General features: G+C 34.5%; 1 protein-coding gene and 1 pseudogene across 2 annotated transcripts in view; both read left to right on the forward strand.

Moving 5' to 3' along the window:
* The window catches only part of Cow (Proteoglycan Cow), a 283,890-nt gene that overhangs the window by 219,941 nt on the left and 38,482 nt on the right, over nt 1-25,467 (forward strand). For both annotated transcript variants that reach the window (XM_072906664.1, XM_072906663.1), the window contains exon 7: nt 7,852-8,071. In XM_072906664.1, coding sequence (XP_072762765.1) covers nt 7,852-8,071 — 220 coding nt within the window. The remainder of the gene's footprint in view (nt 1-7,851; nt 8,072-25,467) is intronic.
* Nucleotides 22,854-25,422, forward strand: LOC140673509 (uncharacterized; annotated as a pseudogene).

The raw sequence follows: 25,467 nt of genomic DNA on the forward strand, positions 1-25,467 counted from the left end.
AGCAAAAATAAGGACAATTTTTTAATATAATTTAAACTCAAGCTATCGATTAAACCTAGTAAGAGCTCGATCCGTTCAGCGGTTATTTCAATCTGATAATATTATTTCAATCTGACATTCTCAACTAGCCGGTTCGCATAAAGATTCATGATGCGTCTTGTTATGCTTTATTTACAATTAGCCAAAATACTACGTATCTCTTAATATAGCAATATTTATAAATGATGAAAAGTGTGGGTTCGAGTGGAAATCCGGGGAATAAAAGAACTATTTATATTATTGAAATTAAATCACAAAATTATAGAAAATTTTGAAATTATTAAAATAAAGGAATTAGAGAAAATTTTTATGGGACTGTCAAAAAAGAGATATAGAAAAGGAAATAACTAGTGATACACTTAAAGTAGCATTTTGCATAATAAAGGAGAAAATTTGTTGATGTAATAAATAGTTCCTTGAGGGAAGGTTGTTGGTCCAGAAAGTATAAAAAACATCCACATAATATCGATCTCAAAAATAGAAAAAGCTAAACAAAGGAAGCAAATATAGCTCTATTAATGCTACCAATAATTAATATACCACTAATTTTTGAGAAAGTATTAATTAGAAAATATTAATTGTAAAAAACAAATTGTAATAAAAAACAAATTGAAATGTATCTTGAATTTGATAATATTACAACAAAACATCAATCGGTCTTTAGAAGACAGTATTCGTGTAAAACGACTATTTAAACCGACAAATGGAAATTGATGAGTAAATATAATTTGTCCACGTTCAAAATGGTCACTGTTAAAATTGATCACGTTGGAATTAACCACGTTCGGAATGGCCAAGTTTAGAATGGACACGAGAAATATCGCAAGAAGTTCGTTTTGCCCACATTCGTATTGCCCATGTTCGAAATGGCCACTTTCGTTTTGCATATGTTCGGAACGACCACGAAAAATATTGCACAAAGTTCGATTTGGCCATGTTCAGATTGGACACGTTCAATTTGGTTACGTTCGGAATAAACACGAAAAATACTGTATAAAGTTTGTTTTACTCACGTTCGAAATGGCCATGATTGATTTAGAGCGCGTTCGGGGAGACACTATATAGCGGTACCAACGTTGTTCTATCTTTGTTCAACTTTTAATAAGTAACAAAGATAGAACGACACTGGTAGCGCTATATAGTGTCTCCCCGAACGCGCCCTTAGTTTTACTGGATTTAAAAAACAAAGCATTGCGCGTGCGTGTGTGTGTGCGCGCGCGCGTGTGTGTGTGTGTGCGCGCGCGTGTGTGTGTGTTAGAATAAGCAATAATAAAATAAAATTCTATTATCGTTATGTGGACGATTCTAATTGCGGTCGAAAAAGACGAATTGCAAAATATCATAGAAATCTTTAACTCATTTTATGAGAGACTGAAATTTACATACAAATTGAAAAAAAATAGAAGCATAAATTTTTTAGACTTGAAAATTTGTGTTTCTAAAAATAGTCTAATAATGGATTGATACCGCAAAGACATATTTAAGCAGATATTTATTCTTTTTTTCGGACCATTCCATTTGTCATCGCTTCAAGGCTGAGCTCCCCCACCACGACAAGATGGCACACCCATGAGAGGACCACCTCATCCCCTGCATCTCCACTCCAATAAAAAACTAACCCAATTCAATCTGTGTAAAGTGATAATTCATGCTAGAGTATAAACACATTATAACGAATCGGTAAACCTTGAGAAAAGGGGACCCACCTCCTATGACCTTGACCTTGACATATGTTGTCATGATCACTGTCCTGAGTAACCTCCAAAAAAAGTTTTATGAATTATACGTAGAAATTTATTTATTTAAACATAATATAAACAATATAACAAAACTTAATTATTATTTATTGGATATAATTGTTTCATAATATCAAAAAAAACATCAATTCGCCTATCAAAAGAATATAGTCTTTTAAATAAAAATTCAGAAATATAATGTTTGTAGTAATCTTTTTTTGTACCAATTTGCTACGAGTAAGTAAAGTTATAAACACAAAATCACATACACACATACGCGCGCGTGCGCATGCACACACATAGACTCACACACACACACACACACACACACACACACATGGGGGGTGCAAGGGAGCCGAAGACTCTCCTCCCGCACCCGCCCCGTCCATCGCTTCGCGTGGAAAGTTGCAAACCCATGTGAACTTTGCTTTATCTTGTAACGTACATGTGAAGCGAGGTGGACGGGGTGGGTGCAGGAGGAGAGGCCGAAGGTCCCCCTTGCACCCCCCCCCCCCGTGTGTGTGTGTGTGTTATGAAAATATTGAAATTATATATCAAGATAAAACAACAAATACAATAATTATGGCATTTCGAAATAAAACATTTTTGTTTATAACTTTCTAACAAACGAGCGACGGCTAAAACCTTTTAAACGTTACTCAGGACAATGACCTTGACAATATATGTCAAAGTAATTAATTTCACTTTCAAGAAGAATGAAAACTTAGATCACATTTTTCAAACTTTTTTTGTCAATAACTTTTTAATAAACATGGACCGACGGTTAAAACTTTTTGGAGGTTACTCAGGACAGTGATCTTGACAACATATGTCAAGGTCAAGGTCATAGGAAGTGGGTCCCCTTTTTTAAGGCCAACGAATCTTTCTCAGTTGATTTTCACTCGTCAACATGACTAGTTGAAATTTCAATAATTAAATTTCAGTGTTAGAAAGTAAACGGAAGATGCTACTACATGAATTTTTGTATCTCACACATAATAATAAAGCGTACATTTAATGGATCTATTTATTTAAATGTGATACATTAAATGCGTGGGCTGCGCCCCTCTCCCGCCCACGCATTCAATATCTCACATTTAAATAAATATATTCATTAAAAGTACGCTTTATTAAATATACATAATGTTAAACAATTATGTCTTATTTATGAAACTTTTTTTGTTTATAATTTTTTAATAAATAAGCGATGGCTAAAACCTGTTGAATGTTACTCAGTGTCATGACCTTGACAATGTATGTCAAGGTCAAGGTCATTAAAGGTGCCTCCCCTAAACTATATAATTACAGACTTCTAATCACAGCGCTTTAATTTTCATTTTTTATTATACATTAGTGTCTGAAGAGACGCAAGTAAGCGTCGAAACGTCTCATATTGTAACCATTAATTTAATAAATACGACCTACATATTAATGTCATTATGTGAATTGTTAAAAAATTGACCATTCATCTACAGTTTAGCTCGTAATTGGCTGTTAAATATTCTTTTAATTTGTAAGTTTATACTAACGAGCTTTTTTCTATTTTTAATTTATAATTAATAAAGAAATTATATTAATATAGAATTAGAGAAATAGTTTTCGAATGATTAAGGGTAAATGTTTACCTTTACACAGTCGGCGCCAAATGAGTTCTGCTTTATCTGAATGTTATTCTTGACCTCTAAGAAGGTCAAAAATATAGACATTTTCCGTCGCTCGTTGTTTACTAAAAAGTTATAAAAATTTTTTTAAATTGACGTTTTTTGCAATTATTTTATCAAATACTGAAAATTTTTAAAAATGTTTCAAATAAAAGTTATCTCGTCAAAATACACATTTTATATCCTATCCATTTTTATTATACGAGTGATAGTTTTCGAGAAAAACAACGATAAAGACTCTAAAGCTTATACAATATTAATTATAACATAATATATACTATAGTCCCACTGTATCCGCGCATACTTTCTACACAAATACTTTCTTACCCACATAACAAATGGGTTAAGTTAGGTTATTTTTTTTGGAAGTGGAGCCCCCCGCAGGGGGGCGAAACCTACTATGCCTGCGCATAGACTTTCTATGCGTGAAAAGTGTATGCGTGGATACAGTGGGTTCTGCCCCCTTGCGGGGGGCTCCACTTCCAAAAAAAATAACCTAACCCAACCCATTTATTGTATGGGTAGGAAAGTGTATGCGCGGATACAGTGGGACTATATTATATATGATATTATAATTAATATTGTATGAGGTTTATAGTCTTTATCGTTGTTTTTCTCGAAAACTATCACTCGTATAATAAAAATGGATAGAATATAAAATGTGTATTTTGAAGAGACCTACAACTTTTATTTGAAACATTTTTTTAAATTTTCAGTATTTGATAAAATAATTGGAAAAAACGTCAATTTTTAACAATTTTTGTATGTAACCTTTTAGTAAACAACGAGCGACGGCTAAAACCTTTTAAGCGTTACTGATGACCTTGACAACATATGTCAAAGTCAAGGACATCGGAGCATCCTTCCCTAAACAGGATATTTATCCTTCTTTTGTTTATAACTTTTTAATAAATAAGGAGCGACAGAAAATGTTTATATTCTTGACCTTCTTAGAGGTCAAGAATAACATTCAGATAAAGTAGAACTCATTTGGCGCTAACTGTGTAAAGGTAAATATTTACCAAAACTAATAAGGCTCTCAACTTTAAATTAATGAAAATGAAAAAGAAAAACTTGAAGAACCAAGCATAGGATATAAGAGCACAAATAAAAACACAAGCTTTTTACACAAAGAAAACAAATTTATTTAATACAACCTTTTCGTCCCATTTTTAGATTATCATAACAGAAAGAAATGCTTAAAAATACCATATCAAAACGAAATGCTTATAAATATCTTAACGATGAACAAGTACGCAAGATGTGATAGGACTGCAATAGGTCGTAACTATAGAGACCAAATTATAAAATGCATATTCACAATATTACACACGTAAATACAACATGGCAATTAAAAAAGCGAGAAGAATCATGAGAAGACCCATCACAAATATCGATTACTAAAAACGATCGCGACAACGCGTACACAATCGTCATCGAACGCACAAGTGAAGACAACAAAGTCGAAAACCGTCTATCAATTGTCTATCAATAAAACCTTATTTTCAAGAAATATGAAAATGAAAGAAATGTAACAAAGAGCAGAATTAATATCTGGAGCATCATTAGCATTACTCAAATCATTTTTATGTCCTTTTGCAAACAAAGTCATAAGTCGTTCATGAAACGTTAAAAATAAATAGTAATGGAAAATCATTGTCGGTCAAGATGCTAAAAAATAAAGACTGCAAATTACGGATAACAAAATTAAAAATGTATTTATTCCAGCTTAATTTCTGATAAAATTCTGATAGTGGCTGCAAACTATTAAATGGATTGTTAAAAAATTTACTAATTACTTAACCTTCTTTATGTCATTTATGTTATGTTAGAATATAATTACGATACAACATATATATTTCACTACATTTATGACAATGGAAAATTACAAGTAACAAACAACTTATCGGTAACATTTATGTAATAATATCTGTAATATTTACTTTATTTTTGCTGCATTTTTACTGTTACAACATGATAGTATGTCATGCTTGAGTTTTGCCGTCTCTCTGATTTTGGATAGGGTAGATCTTGCTCTATATTTGCATATGTATCGTTACATCGTGACTCAAATTTTGTTGCATTTTCTTTTTACACTGTGGTACCAGCTGGTAGAAAATAAACAACTACGAATACAGTGAATAAAAATTTGCTATAAAATCATGATTGGATTTTCTGTCGTACTGTCGACATGCTGCTGGTATTTTGCTGTCTAGGTAATCAAACATAAAATAAAATTCAACGCTGCTGTGAATTTGTTCAATCTTTTTTTATTATATTGTTGTATCTTATCATAATTTTATGAATTGATAAGTGATATTTCATAAGTTTCATGTGTATTTATTATACATTTAACTTGGTCGTTTTGGCTGTAGTTCCAAAAGAGGAACCTCTCCGATTGGGATTAGTTTTTGTAAGTGATATTGTTATAAAAAGAATAAAGGACTTATACCGGACTCCCCTCGAGATTGCCGCAGTGTTTTTCAGGTACACCAACTTCTTCCATCCTCTCTACACCTCCTTCCAAACCTATTCCAACGCCTTCTCCTGCCGGAAGTTGGCGTTCCCTTTAGCATATGACTGCAGAGAGCGTCTTATCTGCAGTCATAGGGACCTACTGTTTAATGCCGGTTCTGAACGGCCTAGATAGAGTTTTTGCGGCAAGATACTTTCAGTGGTTTTGCCATTGCCTTCCGAGAAGCGGCGATCAAATAACATCAAATAAAAATTTGATGGTTTTGTTCGGATTTGAACCCGAGATCTTAGGCATAGCCTGCAGACGCTCAACTCACTATGCTAGAATCGCACACTGGTGATATTATTATAATATCTAGAGATTATTTATCAAGGTCCTATCTTCGGGTTATTTAATTTTGTGGTAAAAATGCCGAATAGAGGATCTAACACCAATGACCTTGAGCTTGACATATGTTGTCAACGTTATGACCTTGAGTAACATTTAAAAAGTTCTAGTTGACGCTCGTTGTTCATTAAAAAGTTATTAACAAAAAAGTTCGAAATATTCACATAAGGTCAGTCCTTTCAGAAATTAATGACTTTGACATATATTGTCAAGCTCACTGTCCTGAGTAACGTTCAAAAGGTCTTAGCTGTCGCTTGTTGTTCGTTACAAAGTTATAAACAAAAAATGTTTTATTTCGAAATGCCATAATTATTGTATTTGTTGCGTTATCTGATATATATTTTAAATATTTTCATAATCATGCACGCACACTCACACACACACACGTACACACACACACACACACACACACACACACACACACACACACACACACACACACACACACACACACACACACACACACACACACACACACACATGGGGGAGTGCAAGGGGGGCCTGCGGCCCCCTCTATCCGCACCCGTGTATGTGCGCGTGTGCGTGTGTTATGAAAATATTGAAAATATATATTTAATTTAGTTTAGGTTTTTTTGTTTGTATTTTTTTAACTATTGATGATATATGAAAACCCACATGTGAGATCTTGACAGATTATCTTAATATGATTTCTTGAAACTACTTGTAAAAGTTCATCAAAATCGGAGGGGTTTCCCTTTCGGAACAACATCCGTCATTTTTTACATTTCCTTGTTGAGACGTTGTTATTTGGTGCGCTTTCCTTTTATAAATTTTACAACATTAAATTCTACTACGACGTTTTTACTATTAACTTAATCACTATTGAAATTATGAACTGATAGAAATTATAAAATTTAAAGCTTGCATAATAAAATAAGAACAGAAGAAACTATTTTTAATTAAAATTAAAAATTTTTCTTTTGTATTAATTTTCTGTTTTTTTTATTTTTTAATAGTAATATTTTTAATAGTAATATTTTTATAGAAAATTAATTATACAACAGGTTTTTTCAATTAAAATGTTTTTATTTAAAACTTCATAAGTTGTTATTTTTAGTTGGCATTTGGCGCACAATTTGATATCATTAGTTTTGTAGAACATTTGTACAACAAATATACAACTTTTTTTAATATAACAATTTTTTAAATTAAAATATATATTTTTTACAACAAATTAAAATATATATTTTTTACATTTTGACTTAGCGTCATAATGCCGCCGTTTACAATACAGCTACAGCAAAAATAAAGACATTTTCTTTATATAATTCAAACTCAAACATTCGATTAAATTTACAATTAGTAAGAACTCAATCCGTTGAACGGTTATTTCAATCCGATAATCTCGAGTACCCTCAACTAGTCGGTTTGCATAAAGACATGGTGCGTCTTGTTATACTATGCACAACTATTTTTTATGCTGTACTTGGTTAAGATACTATCGTATTTCTGATACAATAATAAACACAAAACTGCCAATCTTGTACTGTATATTTTTTATACATATACTTATGATATGTTTTATGTCCAGGATCTCGCTATCGCAAACAGATATGACGACAAGCATCTAAGCAACAAAGTCACGGACAAACCCGAATCATCATTTAAAACAGTATACAACGTTCAGTTATCGTCCAGGAATATTGATTGTCCATCGTCATCCAAGCCTGCGATGGCTAATCGTCTCTTGGATTGGTTCTCTGTTGTAATGATGGATTCCAAGCATCGACGTCAACATCTTAAGCCTAAAGGTAAGAACATATATTGTTAAAATACAGCGAATAAACGGATAAAAAATTCTTAACAAAATTTGAACGCAATTTTAAGATTTAAAGATTGCGAAACAAAAATATATTTCCTATACTACTGATCATTGTTCAGGAAATTACCGGAAATGTTTAAAACCGCATTTTTTATTTCATATTCATGTCGCCTATTTCGAAAAATACTGATCATTGTTCAGGAAATAGTGGGAATGTTTGTATTCTATAGAAGGGTCTTGTGGAGTGCTATTCGGGCCTGGCATAGTCTAGTACCAACTGATGAGTGAGACACCAAACGCATCGTTCTGGAGTCACGCTGTAGCTATCCGTAATATGAATTTCTCGTCTTGGCAGTATGAATGTTACATCCGTAGCAGCAGCCAGTCATGATGAACTACTAGTTGTGAGAAATCCACTGAACTTACGCCGGACCATTTGTTCTTTTTGGAGTCATATTACTTTATTACTGTGTATAAAATGGTAATTAGGTAAGAAATCTAAGTAGTTCAGATAGTAAGAGCAATTGTCCAGAAAACAACAGGTCTCTGGTTCGATTCCCAATTCAGCCACTCACAAATTTTTCGAGTCCGCAAAAATATTATTTGCAAACAATTATTTGTCGGGTTGAAAGATGTGAATGCCTTGCACAGAGTACGACAGCCGCTGTCACAGATGCATGATTGTTACAGCGTGTCTGAACCAACTGCAATTCCGTACTACATAAACCTTCAACTCGTTACTTATTGTTAGATTAAATGTCACTTTACACATAGCAATCTAAAGAACACAATCATTCCCCATTATTTCTTGAACAACGGCCAATATTTTTCGAAGTGAGTGGTATGAACATAAAATAAAAAATGGAGTCTTAATTAAAAAATTTTAAGGTGATCTTGAGGTTATCTTCTTAAGATTAGGTTATGTCACCTTTTTTTTCTCCTTAACAACTTTAAAAAATATTTTTTCTTAAACGAAGTTTTAGATATTCTAATTGATTAAAATGAGTCACTTTGTATGTATAGGCTGTCTCAGAACTTTCAAAAAACTATTGTTTAATTGTAGTTTAATTGTTTAATTTTCAAAAATCTTTGACGAGACCATGATTAATAGATACAATGCTTATGTACTGAATAAATAAATGCTTAACATGAATAAATAAATGCTTAACTGCTAAATAAGTTGAGTGGTGCATTATAATGTGTAATTTATAACCACGTGCAGTGGAGCACCAGAAGTAGTACTTAACTTATTTCGCGGTTGCATAAGAACATCTGTTTATTCATAGCACATAAGCATTGTATCTTAAGGGGATCCCAAAAGAACGGTCGAACTCCGACGGGTTAGCGCCCTCATCTAAGCGGAACTAAAATTGTCGATAATACTACAATTTTCGTATTGTCACCTTACTATTGAAAATAAAATTTTTTATTGCGTATTTTATCGGATTGAAAGTAATTTGTAGAGATTTTTGTGATTAAAATGATACCAAACACGACATAAATCGGATAATATTTATTAGAAGGATAATCGTAATTATGACTATTGATTAATTAAAAATTATCCGATTTATATCGTGTTTGGTGTCATTTTAATTGCAAAAATCTTATAAATCTATTAAAATTATTTTCAAATTGATAAAATGCGAAATAAAAGTTTCAATTTTTGTTTTATAAGATGTTTATATTATAGATCAAATAAGATCTCCGCGAGACTGGTGAGTCGTCGAAAGCAAGAGAGAGAAAGAACGAGTAAGAAATAAGCAAGATAAACGGCATCAAAGCGTTCCGAAGTCTCGTTCGCGAAGATACCTTTATCCATTGTTTTTCATATCATATATCATCTCACTATAGAAAATCAATTTTTTTTATTTCGCATTTTATCGGTTTGAAAATAATTGTAATGGATTATGAGATTTTTATGATTAAAATGACACCAAACACGACATAAATCGAATGATTTATAATTAATCAATAGTCATAATTACGATTATCTGTCTAATATTATCCGATTGTCCTGTTGCTTTCTTCCAAGCTTATACCTTATTTAAAAATAATCTTTATAAAATTTTAGAGAAATAATATATATATTGCAACAATTTTCTCGAGGGTGACTGTGGGATGGGAAACCGGAGCGTAAAGATTCTTGCGGAATCGTCAAAAAAGAAGATCGAAAAGGGATGGTACGCGCAGATCAGGGAACGGGGGTGAAGGAAGTTCCGTGCGCGCCGTGACGGACGCGAGAAGAATCGCGAAACCGAGAAATTGGGCGCCAAGTACGGTCTTTCACGTGCCAGTTCACGAAACGCAAAGAAAATGTCGCAAATCGTCAAAAATTCTCAGTTCTTCACGGGCGGGCTAGCTCGTCTAACGGTAGAGGGGGCAGGGCGGTGTTGGAAGCGCGAAATACGAGAGGAATCCAACACACAATTCGACACGTAACGACGGACACGAAATAAGAACGCACGATATAAAAGAAAAGTATAATGACAAGGTTTATTAAAATATAAAGAAAGATAGATCGCAGGCATAAATCTTGTTATGCGAAATTGACAGAGTACAGAATAAACGTCGAATTATATAAGCAAACAGAAACGTACCTTAAGGAAGGATAATCGATGCAAAGGAACGCGAAACGATAGCCGCAAAAAGGGCGCGAAGTTGTCACGATTCGCTCGAAGGCTTTAGGTAAGCGCGAGCTACCGTGATTAGCACGCGGACGGTTGTACGTCCTTTCACTCACCCCTTTCGTTAACGCTACCGCCGCTTCGAATTTTCGACATACGTACTGCACACTCTAAGATGGTTCGGACGCGCGACACATCAAAAGAAACGGAGTTTACAATAGTGGGCGCGGAGACGCGTTCCGCGAGACACTCACACTCTTTCTCACTCAGCCCTCACGGGCGTGATAGAACAGCGGACAAACAATACACGCGAAATATACAGACTTACGAAGGCGCGACCCGAGGCACACGCACACGCGAACACGTATTCACTCTCGGGACGCTAACTCCTCTCACCGATGTAGCGACACACACTTACACCAATGACGCACACATACACGACGAGCGAACGCGATACACGGAGCGCGAGTCCTCCAGAAAAACAAGACGCAATATCAAGACGGAACGCAATAAATCGCGAGAATCACAGATGCAGGGTCGTCGCTGTGAAGGCGTCGATGGCTCGATCCACTTGACGAACGTTGCCAGTACAATTCACTAATTTCCGGGCAAGCCGGTGCGACGTGGTACGCAGCGAAACCGGGACGCTAACACCAAGAAATGGCGACGTCGCCAGAGACGGGCAGCTCGAGTCGTTCGCGGACGAGGGTGACCTCACTGATAGCAGGATTTTCCGGGGAACAGCAGCTTTGGGGCCCGTGAACCCTCGTCGTCCGTTCGGCCTCTCGCTCTCTCGTCCTCTCGTTTTCAATCTTTCTTTCTCGCTAACCGTTCTCTGCGAGCCCGTTAGGGCCGTGCAAGTCTCACTGTCTCGAGATTTTTCCGGCACCGATCGATAAGCCGCTCGATGTCATTCGCGAGGGGTGGCCCTTCGCGTGGCCAGTCACGTCGCGGCACGCTATCGCGCCGCCGCGCCGGTCGCACACGCGCGAATGTATCGAGGGTTTTCGCGCCCCTCGTTGCGATATCGCTCTCGGACCCGGGATTTCGTGATGGTCCCTCTTCGTCGTCGTCTCCCCCCCTCATTCAAGGTGGAAGGCCTCCTAGGGTGCCTCAAAAGTATCCTTTTCAATCGGCGATCCGCGGATCCGCTTTTCGCCAGGGCCGTCAGGGCTCTTTACCGGGGTGCGTTTTCGGGCGGCCCTGCTCTCGCGTGCGCAATTTTTCCAGCGGGCGGTTGTTACCGCGCATCCGGTATGCCGTGATCACCCCGTGATGGGCTGATCATCGATAGCCCAAAGTACCAAATTCATCCTTCGAGGTCGTGAGATGTTCTTCGAGAGCCGGGTGTTCGGCGATGTTTTCCTCCTTGCCGCCATCGCTCTTCGGTAAGGCCCTTTATTTAACGCTTTATTATAGCTCAAAAGAAAAGAAAAATACAAAACTAGCAAAATAATTATATCGCTCGCGATAATTGCCCCTGTGGAGGCATTCCTCGTCCTGAGCGGACTTAACACGGCCAATCTAATATCGATCCGCGATCGCGGAAGCCGGATGGACGCGCGGGACGGCCACGTCACAATATATATAATAAATGACATACATGCACATATCAAAACAGTTATATTAAAGAAATAGTATTTCTATATATAATGGTATATTATTTTCTATTATAAATATTATTTATCGAATATATATATATATATACAGGGTGGCCCATTTTAAACAATACGGTCAATTTTATCGTAAACTAAGCGAAATATCGAAAAATGGTTCAGACATGTGTTGCTTGGTTTCGAAGGGGCTATAAGATGGTGCCATTGGTTTGACCTTGAACAGTCACATGAAGGTCACGTGAAGGTCATTTTAAATTTCTTAAATGGAACACCCTATATATTTTTGCATACAAGATATCTCGTAAAATATTCATTTTTTGATTATCTTACTCTAATACTTTTATGCACAGAATAATGAGACAAATCAATTGGTGTAAAGAAAACACATAATTATGTTAAAGTAAAAATGTGTAACTGCAAATTCAGATTTTTTCTTAAAGATAACTATGTGTTTTCTTTACACCAATTGATTCGTCTCATTATTCTGTGCATACAAGTATTAGGGTAAGATAATCGAGAAATGAATATTTTACGAGATATCTTGTAACATATTTTATGTTAAAATATTGCAACTTTCAAGTCACATAACTCAAAAAATACTTAATGAAAAATACTTTATCATAAGTGTTTTGGAAAGCTCTTGAGGTAAGCTACAAGAACATGTAATAAAAAATAGGGGGTGCTATTAAAAAAAATTGAAGTGATCTTCACGTGACTTTCAAATGATTATCCAAAGTCAAACCAATGACACCATCTTATAGCCCCTTCGAAACCATGCAACACATGTCTGAACCATTTTTCGATATTTCGCTTAGTTTACGAGAAAATTGACCGTATTGTTTAAAATGGGTCACCCTGTATATATGTATATACATACATATATATGATATTGTATCGTCTTTCTATTACAATTAATAAATTCTGTCTTTGTCTAATGCTTTGCTTATATGTCACTTGTTGTTTCACAAGTTCATATTTGCAATATTTTCAGTCATTTCCTTGCGAAAAAATGATTGAAAAACTAATAGTAAGTTTGTGAGAAAACACTAGGCGATATAGCGATTAAAAAGAGACAGGATGAGCATAATGTAAAAGAAAAAATATACGAAAAAATGTTATAATATGTATTAGAACGTGTATTTACTCTCCACGCATGAAACAGACAAGGATAGTCAATAGATAATAGTCTGTTCTTGTCAAATAAACAGATTGTAGTTACACCATCTATCACGACATTAGGTAATCAATTTTCGGTACTGTTTTACCCTTATGCCTCGATCTTGAACACTTGCATAGGCACAAAAGAGTTTTAGTCTGAAATGTTTTTTGTTAGACTTCAAAACTCATTTTTAAAAGTTGACTTACTTGGTATATTCCTTCATGTAATTCTGAGGAGAGATCACATCATATTTGTACATACAAACTGCTAAACTTCTATATTTAACAAATATAGATGCTAGAAGTCCGTAACATTTTTTGTTTTTTTTCCATTTTAACTGAAAATTGAATAGTCTCTCCTTTGTTACTATATTTTACGAGATATAATTTTTAATCGTAGAGAAGCATTTTTCATTCTGTGCAAAAAAACACAATAATTTATAATTAAAACTTTTCGTCGGTAATACAGACGACTTTAGGATCCCCTTAATCATAGCATCTCGTCAAAGATTCCTTAACTAATAGCAGTACATAGAGGTATTTCTAGTTTATTTCTGAAAAATATGACTTCAAAATACAACTTCATTATATATGGTTGAGTTTGTCGTAAATATGCTATAAGTTTTGCTATAAGATAAATTTCAAAATTTTGAAAAATTATGGGGGAATAGAAGGATTTCAATAAATATGACATTTTTGAAAAATTTGATTGCACAGTTTTAGAATATATTAAAAACCGAAAGACTTTTATTTGAAATTTTTTTTATATTTTTTATCTACCGTTTCGACGGTATTTGCTTAGAAATATAAAATCCAATTTTTTCAAGAGGTATTTCAAATCTCTACCCACACGTTTACTTTCTCTGGCTTTTGCGTGTAGCCTTCTCTCAAAATGTAAGGATTTAAATTGTTCCAATATCTTACATTATGTTTATTAACAACTCCATTTAGACAGAAGCAACTCTTATCACTAAAATAAATGTTTTTCAGAAATTAATCATTTTCAGCGATTCTTTCTATCATAAGTTCACAAAATTTGATTTGTCTACCGAAATCGTCCTCTGCTAACTCTTGTTTGATATGAACTTTGTACGGATGGAATCTATGATGTTTTAAAATTTTTGCAATTGTACTTATAGGAACATTAACTTTCATCATTAAATTGTTTTAACAATTAATTAAGTAAAAAAGCTTTCTCTAATTCAATAAAAATCAACAGGTTTAGAAAAGGCATAAAGAGCTATAAAAAATAAAAAAATTATATAAAAAATATATGAATTTAATAATAAAAAATAACGTGATAGGTTACATGTGGATGTTAACAGTTTAAATGTGTGTGGGCGGACGTTTCGACTCATTTTTAAGTCGTCCTCAGCGCCTAATTATTACATATTATAATTAAAAGTCCCGAAAAAGAATACGCAAAACTTAGGTAAAAAATCATACATCTACATGCTAGAGTCAAGAGGAAAATGAAATCAGCGCAATACAGTAGTTAAAGCCTATATATGATGGCCTCACGGTTTTTATCCAGAATTATTTGAACCATCCTTGAATTGTGGATGAAAGGGTTCACAAAACGTAATATTTTATCTATTAATTAAATTTATTAACCCTTTCAAATATATTTCCCTGACTTCCAGATCGCACAAGGTCCCACATAACAGAGATTAAATTCCTTTACTGAAAAGGGACCACCGAACGAACGGCCTACTGAGCTAGTAAAAGAGACCTTCGAGGTCTTTGACCAGGTCAGGCCTTGTACAGTTCGTTCGAGTCGAAAGCGTTTAAGATTTTAACGTGTTTCGGCAAGGGTAAGTTCCGTCCTTCCATTACCTCATCCTTTTTCTGAGTCTGGACGTAACAAATGCCTTACTTGACTTTTCATTACATGTTAATTTATTTAACTTTAAAATTCTTGTTAAATTTATTTCATTGTGACATAATTGTGTTAACTTGTTATTTTAACCACCCTTATTTTTGCGTACAATTCTTATACGATTACAGACAAACAATCAAGCTTGTCTACGTTTTGTGAACCCTTTCATCCACAATTCAAGGATGGTTCAAATAATTCTGGATAAAAATCGTAAGGCCATCATATATAGACTTTAACTACTGTATTGCGCTGATCTCATTTCCCTCTTGACTCTAGCATGTAGATGTACGATTTTTTACCTAAGTTTTGCGTATTCTTTTTCGGGACTTTTAATTATAATATGTAATAATTAGGCGCTGAGGACGACTTAAAAATAAGTCGAAACGTCCGCCCACACACACACTTAAACTGTTAACATCCACATGTAACCTATCACGTTATTTTTTATTATTAAATTCATATATTTTTTATATAATATTTTTATTTTTTATAGCTCTTTATGCCTTTTCTAAACTTGTTCATATTATTTTAACGATGTTTGCCCATCCATACTTACACGACCTATTATTTCCATTTCTGTGACATTCACCTTTGATCTACCAGATCGTGGCCGGTCTTTAACAGTTTGTGTTTCTCGAAATTTTGTTACAAATTGACAAACATATTACAACATATTGGACGTTTTCATTAAAAACGACGGATGGATTTCATTAAAACGCTTCGCTGTTGCACGGTAATTGCGGCCACATTTCCCGAAAAGAAAAATAATCTTTACCTTATCTTCAGCAGAACGTGCGGGTCGATTACGATCCATAGTGAATAATAAAAAGACGAAATAAAACGCAAATCAATTTATTTAGTAAGATGGTACTTCAGTAGATATTTGTAAAAAACTATTTAACTAAATCCATTACAAAAAAAAACAAACAAACCTTCTACAAAAATTTCTTTCTAAAACAAAAAGTAATGCACGCAGTAGGTATTTTACACATTAAACGAGCGTTCAAGCTGAAAGAAATTAATAAATAGTAATCGCGACTGCAAATTTCAAACTGGTTGCAGATGCGTATACGTATGTATCTTTGAGACAAAGCCTGATAGAAAAAATGAAGATTTCTGATTATATTAGAGACAATAAAAATAGTATAATCATAAAATGAACAAGAAGTAAGAATTTTAGATACATTGATAGTAGTCAACGTAGTCAACAGATAGTGCAAAAACTACAAATTGAAAGATAAATATCAATTCTGTTAGTCTAGTGATCAGAATACTCAAAGTAGTCAGTATGCATAGCTGTCAGATAGTAACCATAACAGCACGTTTACAGCATGTAGGAAGGGATACACTCGCATTGGAAGGGATGCCACATGCGTCATTCGTGTACATACATACCAGCGGTGCTGTGAGTTTCAAGTTTCATAACTCGAAAAGTTTTTCATGAACAAATATTTTATTATAGTGTTTTGAAAAGGTCTCGAGAATATAAGCTATAAAAATATGCAATAAAAATAGGGAGTTCCATTTAAAATTTTTAAGGGAACTCGTCTCCCTTGGAGCTGCTTGGGAGAGGGGTGGGGCAACCTCCTTCCTTTAAAACCTCCTTTAAAACAGTAGAGTTTCGAATAGATCAAACCTGTTTCGCAATTTTTTGGAATTTTGAACCGTTTCCAAAATATAAGGATGGGGACTTTATAGAAATCCTGTATATATGCCCCATTGTACATCGTTGTTTTAAATTGGTTTTCTATTGGTTTTCAGATCTTTCGATACTATTCTCGATTTCCTTGTCTTCGTTTTTAATGAACTTCCCTCTCTACTATTTAGTGTGGAGCTGAGCAGCCGAAATTTCTATCGTCACGACCGTATTGTACATATAGATCGTGTTATATATACAGGGTGATTCAAAACAACCTGATGTCCTTAAAATGATATATTCTTGAGTAAATTCTAAGATAACTTTTCCTTTTACAAAATTTTATCTGAAGCTTAGTTTCTAAGTTACAATTGAAAATAGTTACCTATTTACGAACCAGATACAACGAGCATGCAGGGACGGCACAACGCGTCATCAGACTAATGGCCTCCCTACAGTGAATAATATTGTATAATATCGTATAAAATGCAATAATATATATATAATCTTTTTTGTAAATAGAATTTATTTGGTATCTTTTATCACAGTTAAGGTTGCCAGGGCGTTTTAAAATCTCTAGACCTTCACGATGTTTTCTGGCGAAATAACCTTGTGAAAGGGCCAGCATAGTGGCTTTATAGTATTACACCGAGTGTCCAATTTCTATCCAGTGTTCGGCCAAGGCTGATTGAGAAAAATAGCCATATTTGGCATACCGCTGGTGTTCCTTAATGCGTCTGCTGATTTTTTTCCCGGTTTGTCCTATGTACACTTTCCCGTAAGAGCAAGGGTTTTTATACACACCCGGTGTTTCTAGCCGTGCTCTTTGATCCTTAGAATTAGGAAGTAACTGGGCAATCCTTTGGGGTTCAAAGATTACTTTGATATTGTGTTTACCCAGAATTTTGCTAATGTGTTCCATCGTACCTTGAATATAGGGAAGAACTGTTCACTTTCTATCTTCTTTCCCTTTCTCTTCTTCATTTACTGTCTCGGTGTTACTGGGACTAGAAATTTTATTCTTCAGCCTTTGGGTTGTTCGATCGACGTCTTTACTATTGTATCCGTTCTTAGTCAAGACTTGATTGAAGTGTTCTAATTCTCCATCCAGAGAAGTTGGTTCAGAAATTGTTAGAGCTCTGTATATCAGTAAACTGATAACCGAATTCTTTTGCGAAGGATAATGATGAGAAGTGGCATGAAAGTATCGGTCCGTATGTGTTGGTTTCCAGTATACCTGATGGCCCAAAGTGCCATCTTCGTTCCGTCTAACCAATCGTCTAGAAAGGGAATTTGATTATTTTGTTCTGTCTCTATTGTGAACTGAATGTTGGGATGCTGGGAATTAAGAAAAACGAGAAATTAGGAGAGCGTTTCAGCCATGATTCCAGATGACAAAGGTGTCATCAACATACCGGAACCATGGGTTTAAGAGGTGTGTTTTTCAGGACTTCATTCTCAAAATGTTCCATAAAGATGTTTGCGATGATGGGTGAAATGAGAGATCATTACTGCTCCAGAAGTTTATTCAAAGAATTCTCTTTGGAACTCGAAATAGGTTGAAGTTAAGCAATGTTCTATTAGTGGGACAAGATTTGTAGAGATTTTATCGGATTTTTTGATAATGTTTAAACTATTTAGAACTGGAACGTTTGTGAAAAATGAGATTACATCAAAGCTGACAAGAATGTTATCGATTGTTGTTGGATTTTGGTAATTTTGTTCACGAAGTCCATTGAGTTCTTGATATGGGAATTGTTGAGTCCAATAAGATCTTAAAGAGATTTGACGAGATGGCGAGCTAACTGGTATGTGGGTCTTCCGAACTATGTGTTTCCTTTATACTAATTGATGCTTGTCATTTTCTATCTATAAAAGTATTAAAGTAACTAATTGGAAAATAAATACATACCACATAATATAGTATTTTATGAGATATTTCATAGTTCATGTAAAATTTTGTCGAAGAAAACGATAAAATAAAACATAATATCTCGTAAACTTTTAAAATTTTGACCATCATATCCTTATAACTTTTTACGCAGAATATTGCAAGGAATCGATTTATATAAAAAAATTAGGATGGTTCCATTTAAAAACAAAGTTGATCTTGAAATCTCCGAAATATCTTCATCCAAGGTCAAACTAGTGGTACTATCTTATGATTCCCTTCAAGATGAACAACTATTGTGTGAAACATTTTTTTTTCATTTTACTTTAATTTTTATATATTTAGGCGTCTCAATATAAACGCTTTACCTTGTATATTTTAATAATAAACTATATAATGTTCTGTTAATAAACGTTTGTGTTACATCGCCATTCGCTTTCCGTCCAAATCTAACAAATTATGGATCCAGGAGCGCAGTGTAAAACAGGAAAACGGCAAACACACGGAAAATATTCTCGAGGTTAGAATCAAAATAATTTTGTTAATATTTTGAACGTGAATTGCAGGCAACATGGCTTCATCAAGCACGATCAGACTTGAACTACTAAATATGGGCATACCTGTACGGAAAAATATCAAAGCCCGAAGCAACGCAACAAAACATAAAAGAAATAAGAAAGTGAGTAATCAAAGATGAAAAGGCAAAAGCGGACATACTTTCGATTAAACCGTCACAACTAAAACAAATAAAAAAGTTCAGTACATTACGTCAATTATGATTGAAGCTACAGTCGATCTACCAATCGTCAGGACCAGTAAGAAAGGCTACGCTTATAAAGCAATTAACGTATCATCATATGCAAGAAAAAGTGAAAAGTGATGACGTGCATGAGTATGCAGGAATTTTTAAATACAGTTGATAAACTAAATGAAATGAATATCGATATTAATAATGATTTTCTCTGTAATGCTGTTACATAGCTTGTCTTCTTCTTTTGGTAATTTTTGATGCGCGATCAAATTGTGTGATATATTGCTATCACCAAAAAGTCTTCACATCAAAATCATCGAAGAGAGTGATGCACGAACACATGAAACACGTGAAAATAATACGGTGTGTTTACTAAAAAACAGTCGGGCAAGAAACAAAGTCAAACCCCCGAAAATAATCAAGAATAGTAAAATATAATAAAACGCAAAATGTCACGAAGAAAAAGCCATTTAGATATAAGTATTATCGATGTCATAAGACAGGACATAAAGTGTCGAAAGAAGTGTCCGAGTATATCGAGCAGATTAAAAATACTGGCGACGCAAACGCAGCAGAAAGTTTGAGCTTTTGTGCGACAATAAACTTCTCATCTGCAAATAAAGTAGATGCCCCAAAAATCCGTATAAACGTAACACGCAGAACTTAATATATGGACAGTGATTATACTGCGCACATGAGTGATGGAGGCTTTATGAAATTAAATGAATCCGTGTTATGGTAATCTTGTAAAGGTAAATCTCGCAAGGTGTCTATTGATATCAAAAGAAGAAAATTTGTATCTTAAACTATTAATTTTAACGGTAAAGTAAAAATATGTCAATATTAATGACACATTTTATGTTCCTCATTTACAAATAAATCTTCCTTTTATCCTATTTCTACTGCTTAAGAGTTCTGTACACAAATCTTCGATCTGTAGAAGATTTTATCAATGTTTATTATCAAAATGTGTGATAAAGAATTCAGTGTTATTTTCGAATTAAATGGCGCAATAATGGTTGATCAAGATTGGAGGGCTATACTAAAAGCAGATCAAATCGGTGGATTATATTATTTGCGCACAACAATTTTCGAAAACAGCGCTAACGCCGAATAGAACGGTAGAATAAACACAGAACTCTTAAGCAGCAGAAATGGGACATCTGAATTATCGAGATCTCATGAAATACTACCAAAATGACATTGTACAAAGCATGACAATCAAAAATTGTCAAATTAACACATGTTGTAAAATATGTGCAAGATTACTAAAGCTTTGTATCCAAATAAATCCACAAGAAAATCGGAAATACTTTATGTAATAATTATATTATATATTAAAAAATATCTGTACAATAATTTCTATTAAATAAAATTGTTAAATTATTTTTTATTTAATTTATTTTAGTAAAATTTTTATAAAGTATTCATATTGATCCAGCAAAAGCGAAAAAAATTAAATTTTCTGAATTTAATCACAAAATCCTTCCATATGAATTAATTATCAGACCAAACACAATTATTAATAATCTAAGGTATATTTGATATTAATATTGAAAAAATTATGTGATAAAATCAAAATTAATAAAATTACAAGAAATTCCAGCTTATTTTAATAAATATATACGTAAGATATTTAAATACGTTATAAAAAATATATGTATAAGTAATATAATATAAATAGTACATATATGTTACGTCGTCCTGACTGTATGATTCCTTTCTTCTGCGGAGTCACGAAAGGAACTGTCTAAAACGACAACTGTTAGGTTATCCCAACTCCCCGTCTCGACGACTTCCGCGGGGTCGCAATAATGAATACCGAACAAACGACAAAAAATATGTCACAAATTGAAAAACAGAAAAGGGCCTCCTGGCAGTATGATTCTAAGCTATTAGAAAAAAATAACATATCTAATCCCGAGTCCTTCGGAATCATGAGTCATCGCCTGAATAATAGAAAATATATAATGAATTTTTGTACATATAACTTCCAATACACTGAAAAACAGGAAACGAGTTTCTGACAATATTAGAAGCATGTTTAATTAAAACGATAAAACTATCAACAGATTATGGAAAATAACATGAATCTCATGAAGAATAATCTTGCTCCGAAAAGGTATATATGGGCAACTGTTTCGAATTATTGCTTGACAATTGATTGTTTATAGACCGTGTACTGAGTGAATTGTCTCGTTCCCGAAAGTTTCCCTTTATAAAAATTTTTTGGAGACTTTCGGGAACGAGACAATTCACTTAAAAGGAAAGGATTGGAAGTGTCCCCCTCCGATTTTAATGAGCTTTGACTATGTTGTAGTCTAGGTCAAAATAGGAGACACGTTTTTTTATAAGTGCCCATACCCGTTAAGAGGGTGAAACACCCTCTTGAGAAAAATCGATTTTTACATTTCTGAGCGAATTCTGTCGAAACAATAAGACATAAAAAAAAATTTTTCAAATAAAAGTTTTATGGTTTTTCATGTACTTTAAAACCGTGCAATCCAATTTTTCAAAAATGTTATATTTTTCGAAATCTCTCCCCCTCCTTTTCAATTTTTGAAAATTTTAAAATTTATCTTATAGCAAAACTTATAGCTCATTTAAAAACAAATTCACCCATATATGATAAAGTTGTATTCCGAAGTCGCATTTTTCAGAAATAAGTTAAAAATATCTCTATATATCACTATACGCGCGCTTTATTCGCCTCATGACACTCACTACTCACAGCGACGGTTTTTTCTTCGCAAACTCACAGAGGCAACCATAAATTATCAATAAATAATTTATGAGAATATACATTTATAAATTATAGCAATTATATTTGTATAATTTACAATTATATAATATATATATATATATATATATATATATATATATATATATATATATAATTAATATATATGTTATGTGACAATAAATATATAATTTGCATAAGAAAAATAATGTTTTTATACATTAAAAATAGAACTAGTCGAACAAGGAAAATCTTTGACGGGATGCGGAGGTTAATAGATTAAATGATTCAGTTCTATGAATAAACAGATGCGTTTACGCAACTGCGAGATAAGTTAGTGCAATATAGTTTTATTTACAACCGCGTGTAGCACAACACGTATTACTACAAAAGCATCCATCAAATCAAGCAGCAGTTTAGTTGAATTCAGCAGTAGTTCTGTCTTGCGTGTATGCACATTATGTATGTATTCTTTTGATTTTTAAAAATTTTAATTGTTTTTTGCTCTTACATATTTAAACTTTATTCAAAATTTAAGTTTATCTGTTTTGTTTTATTTAAGTTATAATTAATATTTTACTAAATTATTTAAATTATTATAAATTATGTGATAAAACAGTGTGCTATTTTTCATGAAACTCGAAAAGCACTTATAACAAAGTGTTAATACGTATTAAATTATAAAATATTTTTGCTGCTAATATTTATAAAATAAATATTGTAACGATGCGCTCCTGTTACCAATGCTCGACCCGATAACCGTCGGAAGTCCGCTGCCCGGCGAACACCGGCCGGGCAAAAGCGGAGGCGCCCTGCGCCCTTTTTTAATTCGCCCACGAAGTACATGTCATTCCGACCGGCAGGTCTCGGCGAGCGAGAGACTAAGTCCCGCTCGGGGACCGAACCGACCGGCCCCGAACTCACCCGAGCACGCGACATAATCTCGAAGCTCGTCGAGACAACGGACGCCGTCGACCGGGCCCAAACACGTCCGAAACCAACAAACGTCAAAATCAGCCGATGCGATAAACAAACCGTCGTGGAAGAAGGGGCAACTTCACCCAGATAAAAGGCCAACAATCCGACCGAAAGAAAGCATTCCCGACCCGCTCTCACAGATTACGAACCGCTAATAAAGACTTCCAAATCCTAGACAATCCTGAGCGACCGCGGTGGAGCGTACTCAGCCACCATCGAGAGTTCTCGATCAGCCAGGATTATCCTGATCGTCCTGACACACCGGGCAACCGGAGAAGAGAATACTCCGCTCTCACCGAGAGTTCTCGGTAACCCGCCGAACAGCATCCTACCGTCCTGAACATCGGAACCACTGTCCAGAGGTAGAGAGTGAGTTGCCCCTGACGAGAGTTCTCGTCCGATGACCGAACCACCCTCCTCCATCCCGGCCCCCAAATCACGACGAAATCAATTGCCGTCAAGTATTACCAACGCGCCGACACGCGCGATATAAAAAACCCAGCGGCGCCCGAACAACAAAAACCGAGCGAGGACAAAAACCGCCACGCGCCACGCGGCTATAAATAATCTACCCCGTCGGGCCAACGCGCGCGCCGAGAGTAACGCGGCGAAGCAAGCGATAATTGGACCGCCGAATTTACACCACACACACACACACACGCACACGCACACGCACACGCACACGCACACGCACACGCACACGCACACGCACACGCACACACACACGCACACACACACACACACACACACACACACATCCACCTGCATTGTATGCAATCTGAAACGAACAATAAACACTCTACATTTCAGTATCATACTCGCTTGTTGTCTCTTTCCCCCCAGCACATGAACTCCGATCCCGGTGAGCTATCCGCCAAGACGATAACACACGCAGGGGGGAACCGTTATAATATATATAATTTTAAGTATTTTAGAGAATAATATTTAATCCAAGAAACATAATAATGCTGCTGTACGCAGTTTTTATTACTACGGATTTCCCAGAAAGTCCTGTTACTAAAGAAGGAATAGAAACAAAAAACAAAATTAAAAATATGCTTAAATTAATGCATGAATAAGCGTATGAAATTGATGAAGAAGTATCATTAGATTTTGAAAACGCATTTGATATACCCGAAATAGAACGAGTAAGTGATGAAGAAAGAGAAGATGATACATATGTTGTAAAGGAAATTACATGTGTTACGGATGTATACCAAACAATATAAAAGAAATGCTGTAGAATTTTGGAAAAGTGGAACAACAAAGTCAAGAAATCTTGAAACTGTAAAACATAGATTTCGGAAAGTCATGTCACTTCGACAATTAAGAAGATAGGAAAAACAGGTAAATCAAGGTGGCAGCAGATTTGATAAATTGAAAGAAATTTCAATATATACGTTAAATAAATTCAATGAAGCTGTTGAAAATGGAATAATTATTCATGACATTGATATCGCTCAATGGGCTCTTCGAGCGCAGAAGAAAGTAAATGTACTTGGGTTTACAGCATCATTATCATGGGTAAAAAATTTTAAGCTTGCACATAATATCGTATCTAGAAAAATTACAAAATTTATAACAAGAAAACAAAATTTACAAAAAATTTAAAAGCACAAAGCAAGTCATTTATCGAAAATGTGAAATATTTTGGTAAATATTCACATAAGGTCACCCCTTTCAGAAGTCAATGACCTTGACATATGTTGTCAAGGTCATCACCCTTAGTAACGCTTAAAAGGTTTTAGCCATCGCTCGTTGTTTACTAAAAAGTTACATACAAAAATTGTTAAAAATTGACGTTTTTTCCAATTATTTTATCAAATACTGAAAATTTAAAAAAATGTTTCAAATAAAAGTTATAGGTCTCTTTAAAATACACATTTTATATCCTATCCATTTTTATTATACGAGTGATAGTTTTCGAGAAAAAGACTTTAAACCTTATACAATATTAATTATAACAAAATATATAATATAGTCCCACTGCATCCGCGCATACACTTTCTACACATATACTTTCCTACCCACACAACAAATGGGTTGGGTTAGGTTATTTTTTTTGAAGTGGAGCCCCCTGCAGGGGGCGGAACCCACTATGCCAGCGCATAG

The sequence above is a fragment of the Anoplolepis gracilipes genome, chromosome 14 (genome assembly GCF_047496725.1).
Source record: "Anoplolepis gracilipes chromosome 14, ASM4749672v1, whole genome shotgun sequence".
Classification (NCBI taxonomy): Eukaryota; Metazoa; Arthropoda; class Insecta; order Hymenoptera; family Formicidae; genus Anoplolepis; species Anoplolepis gracilipes.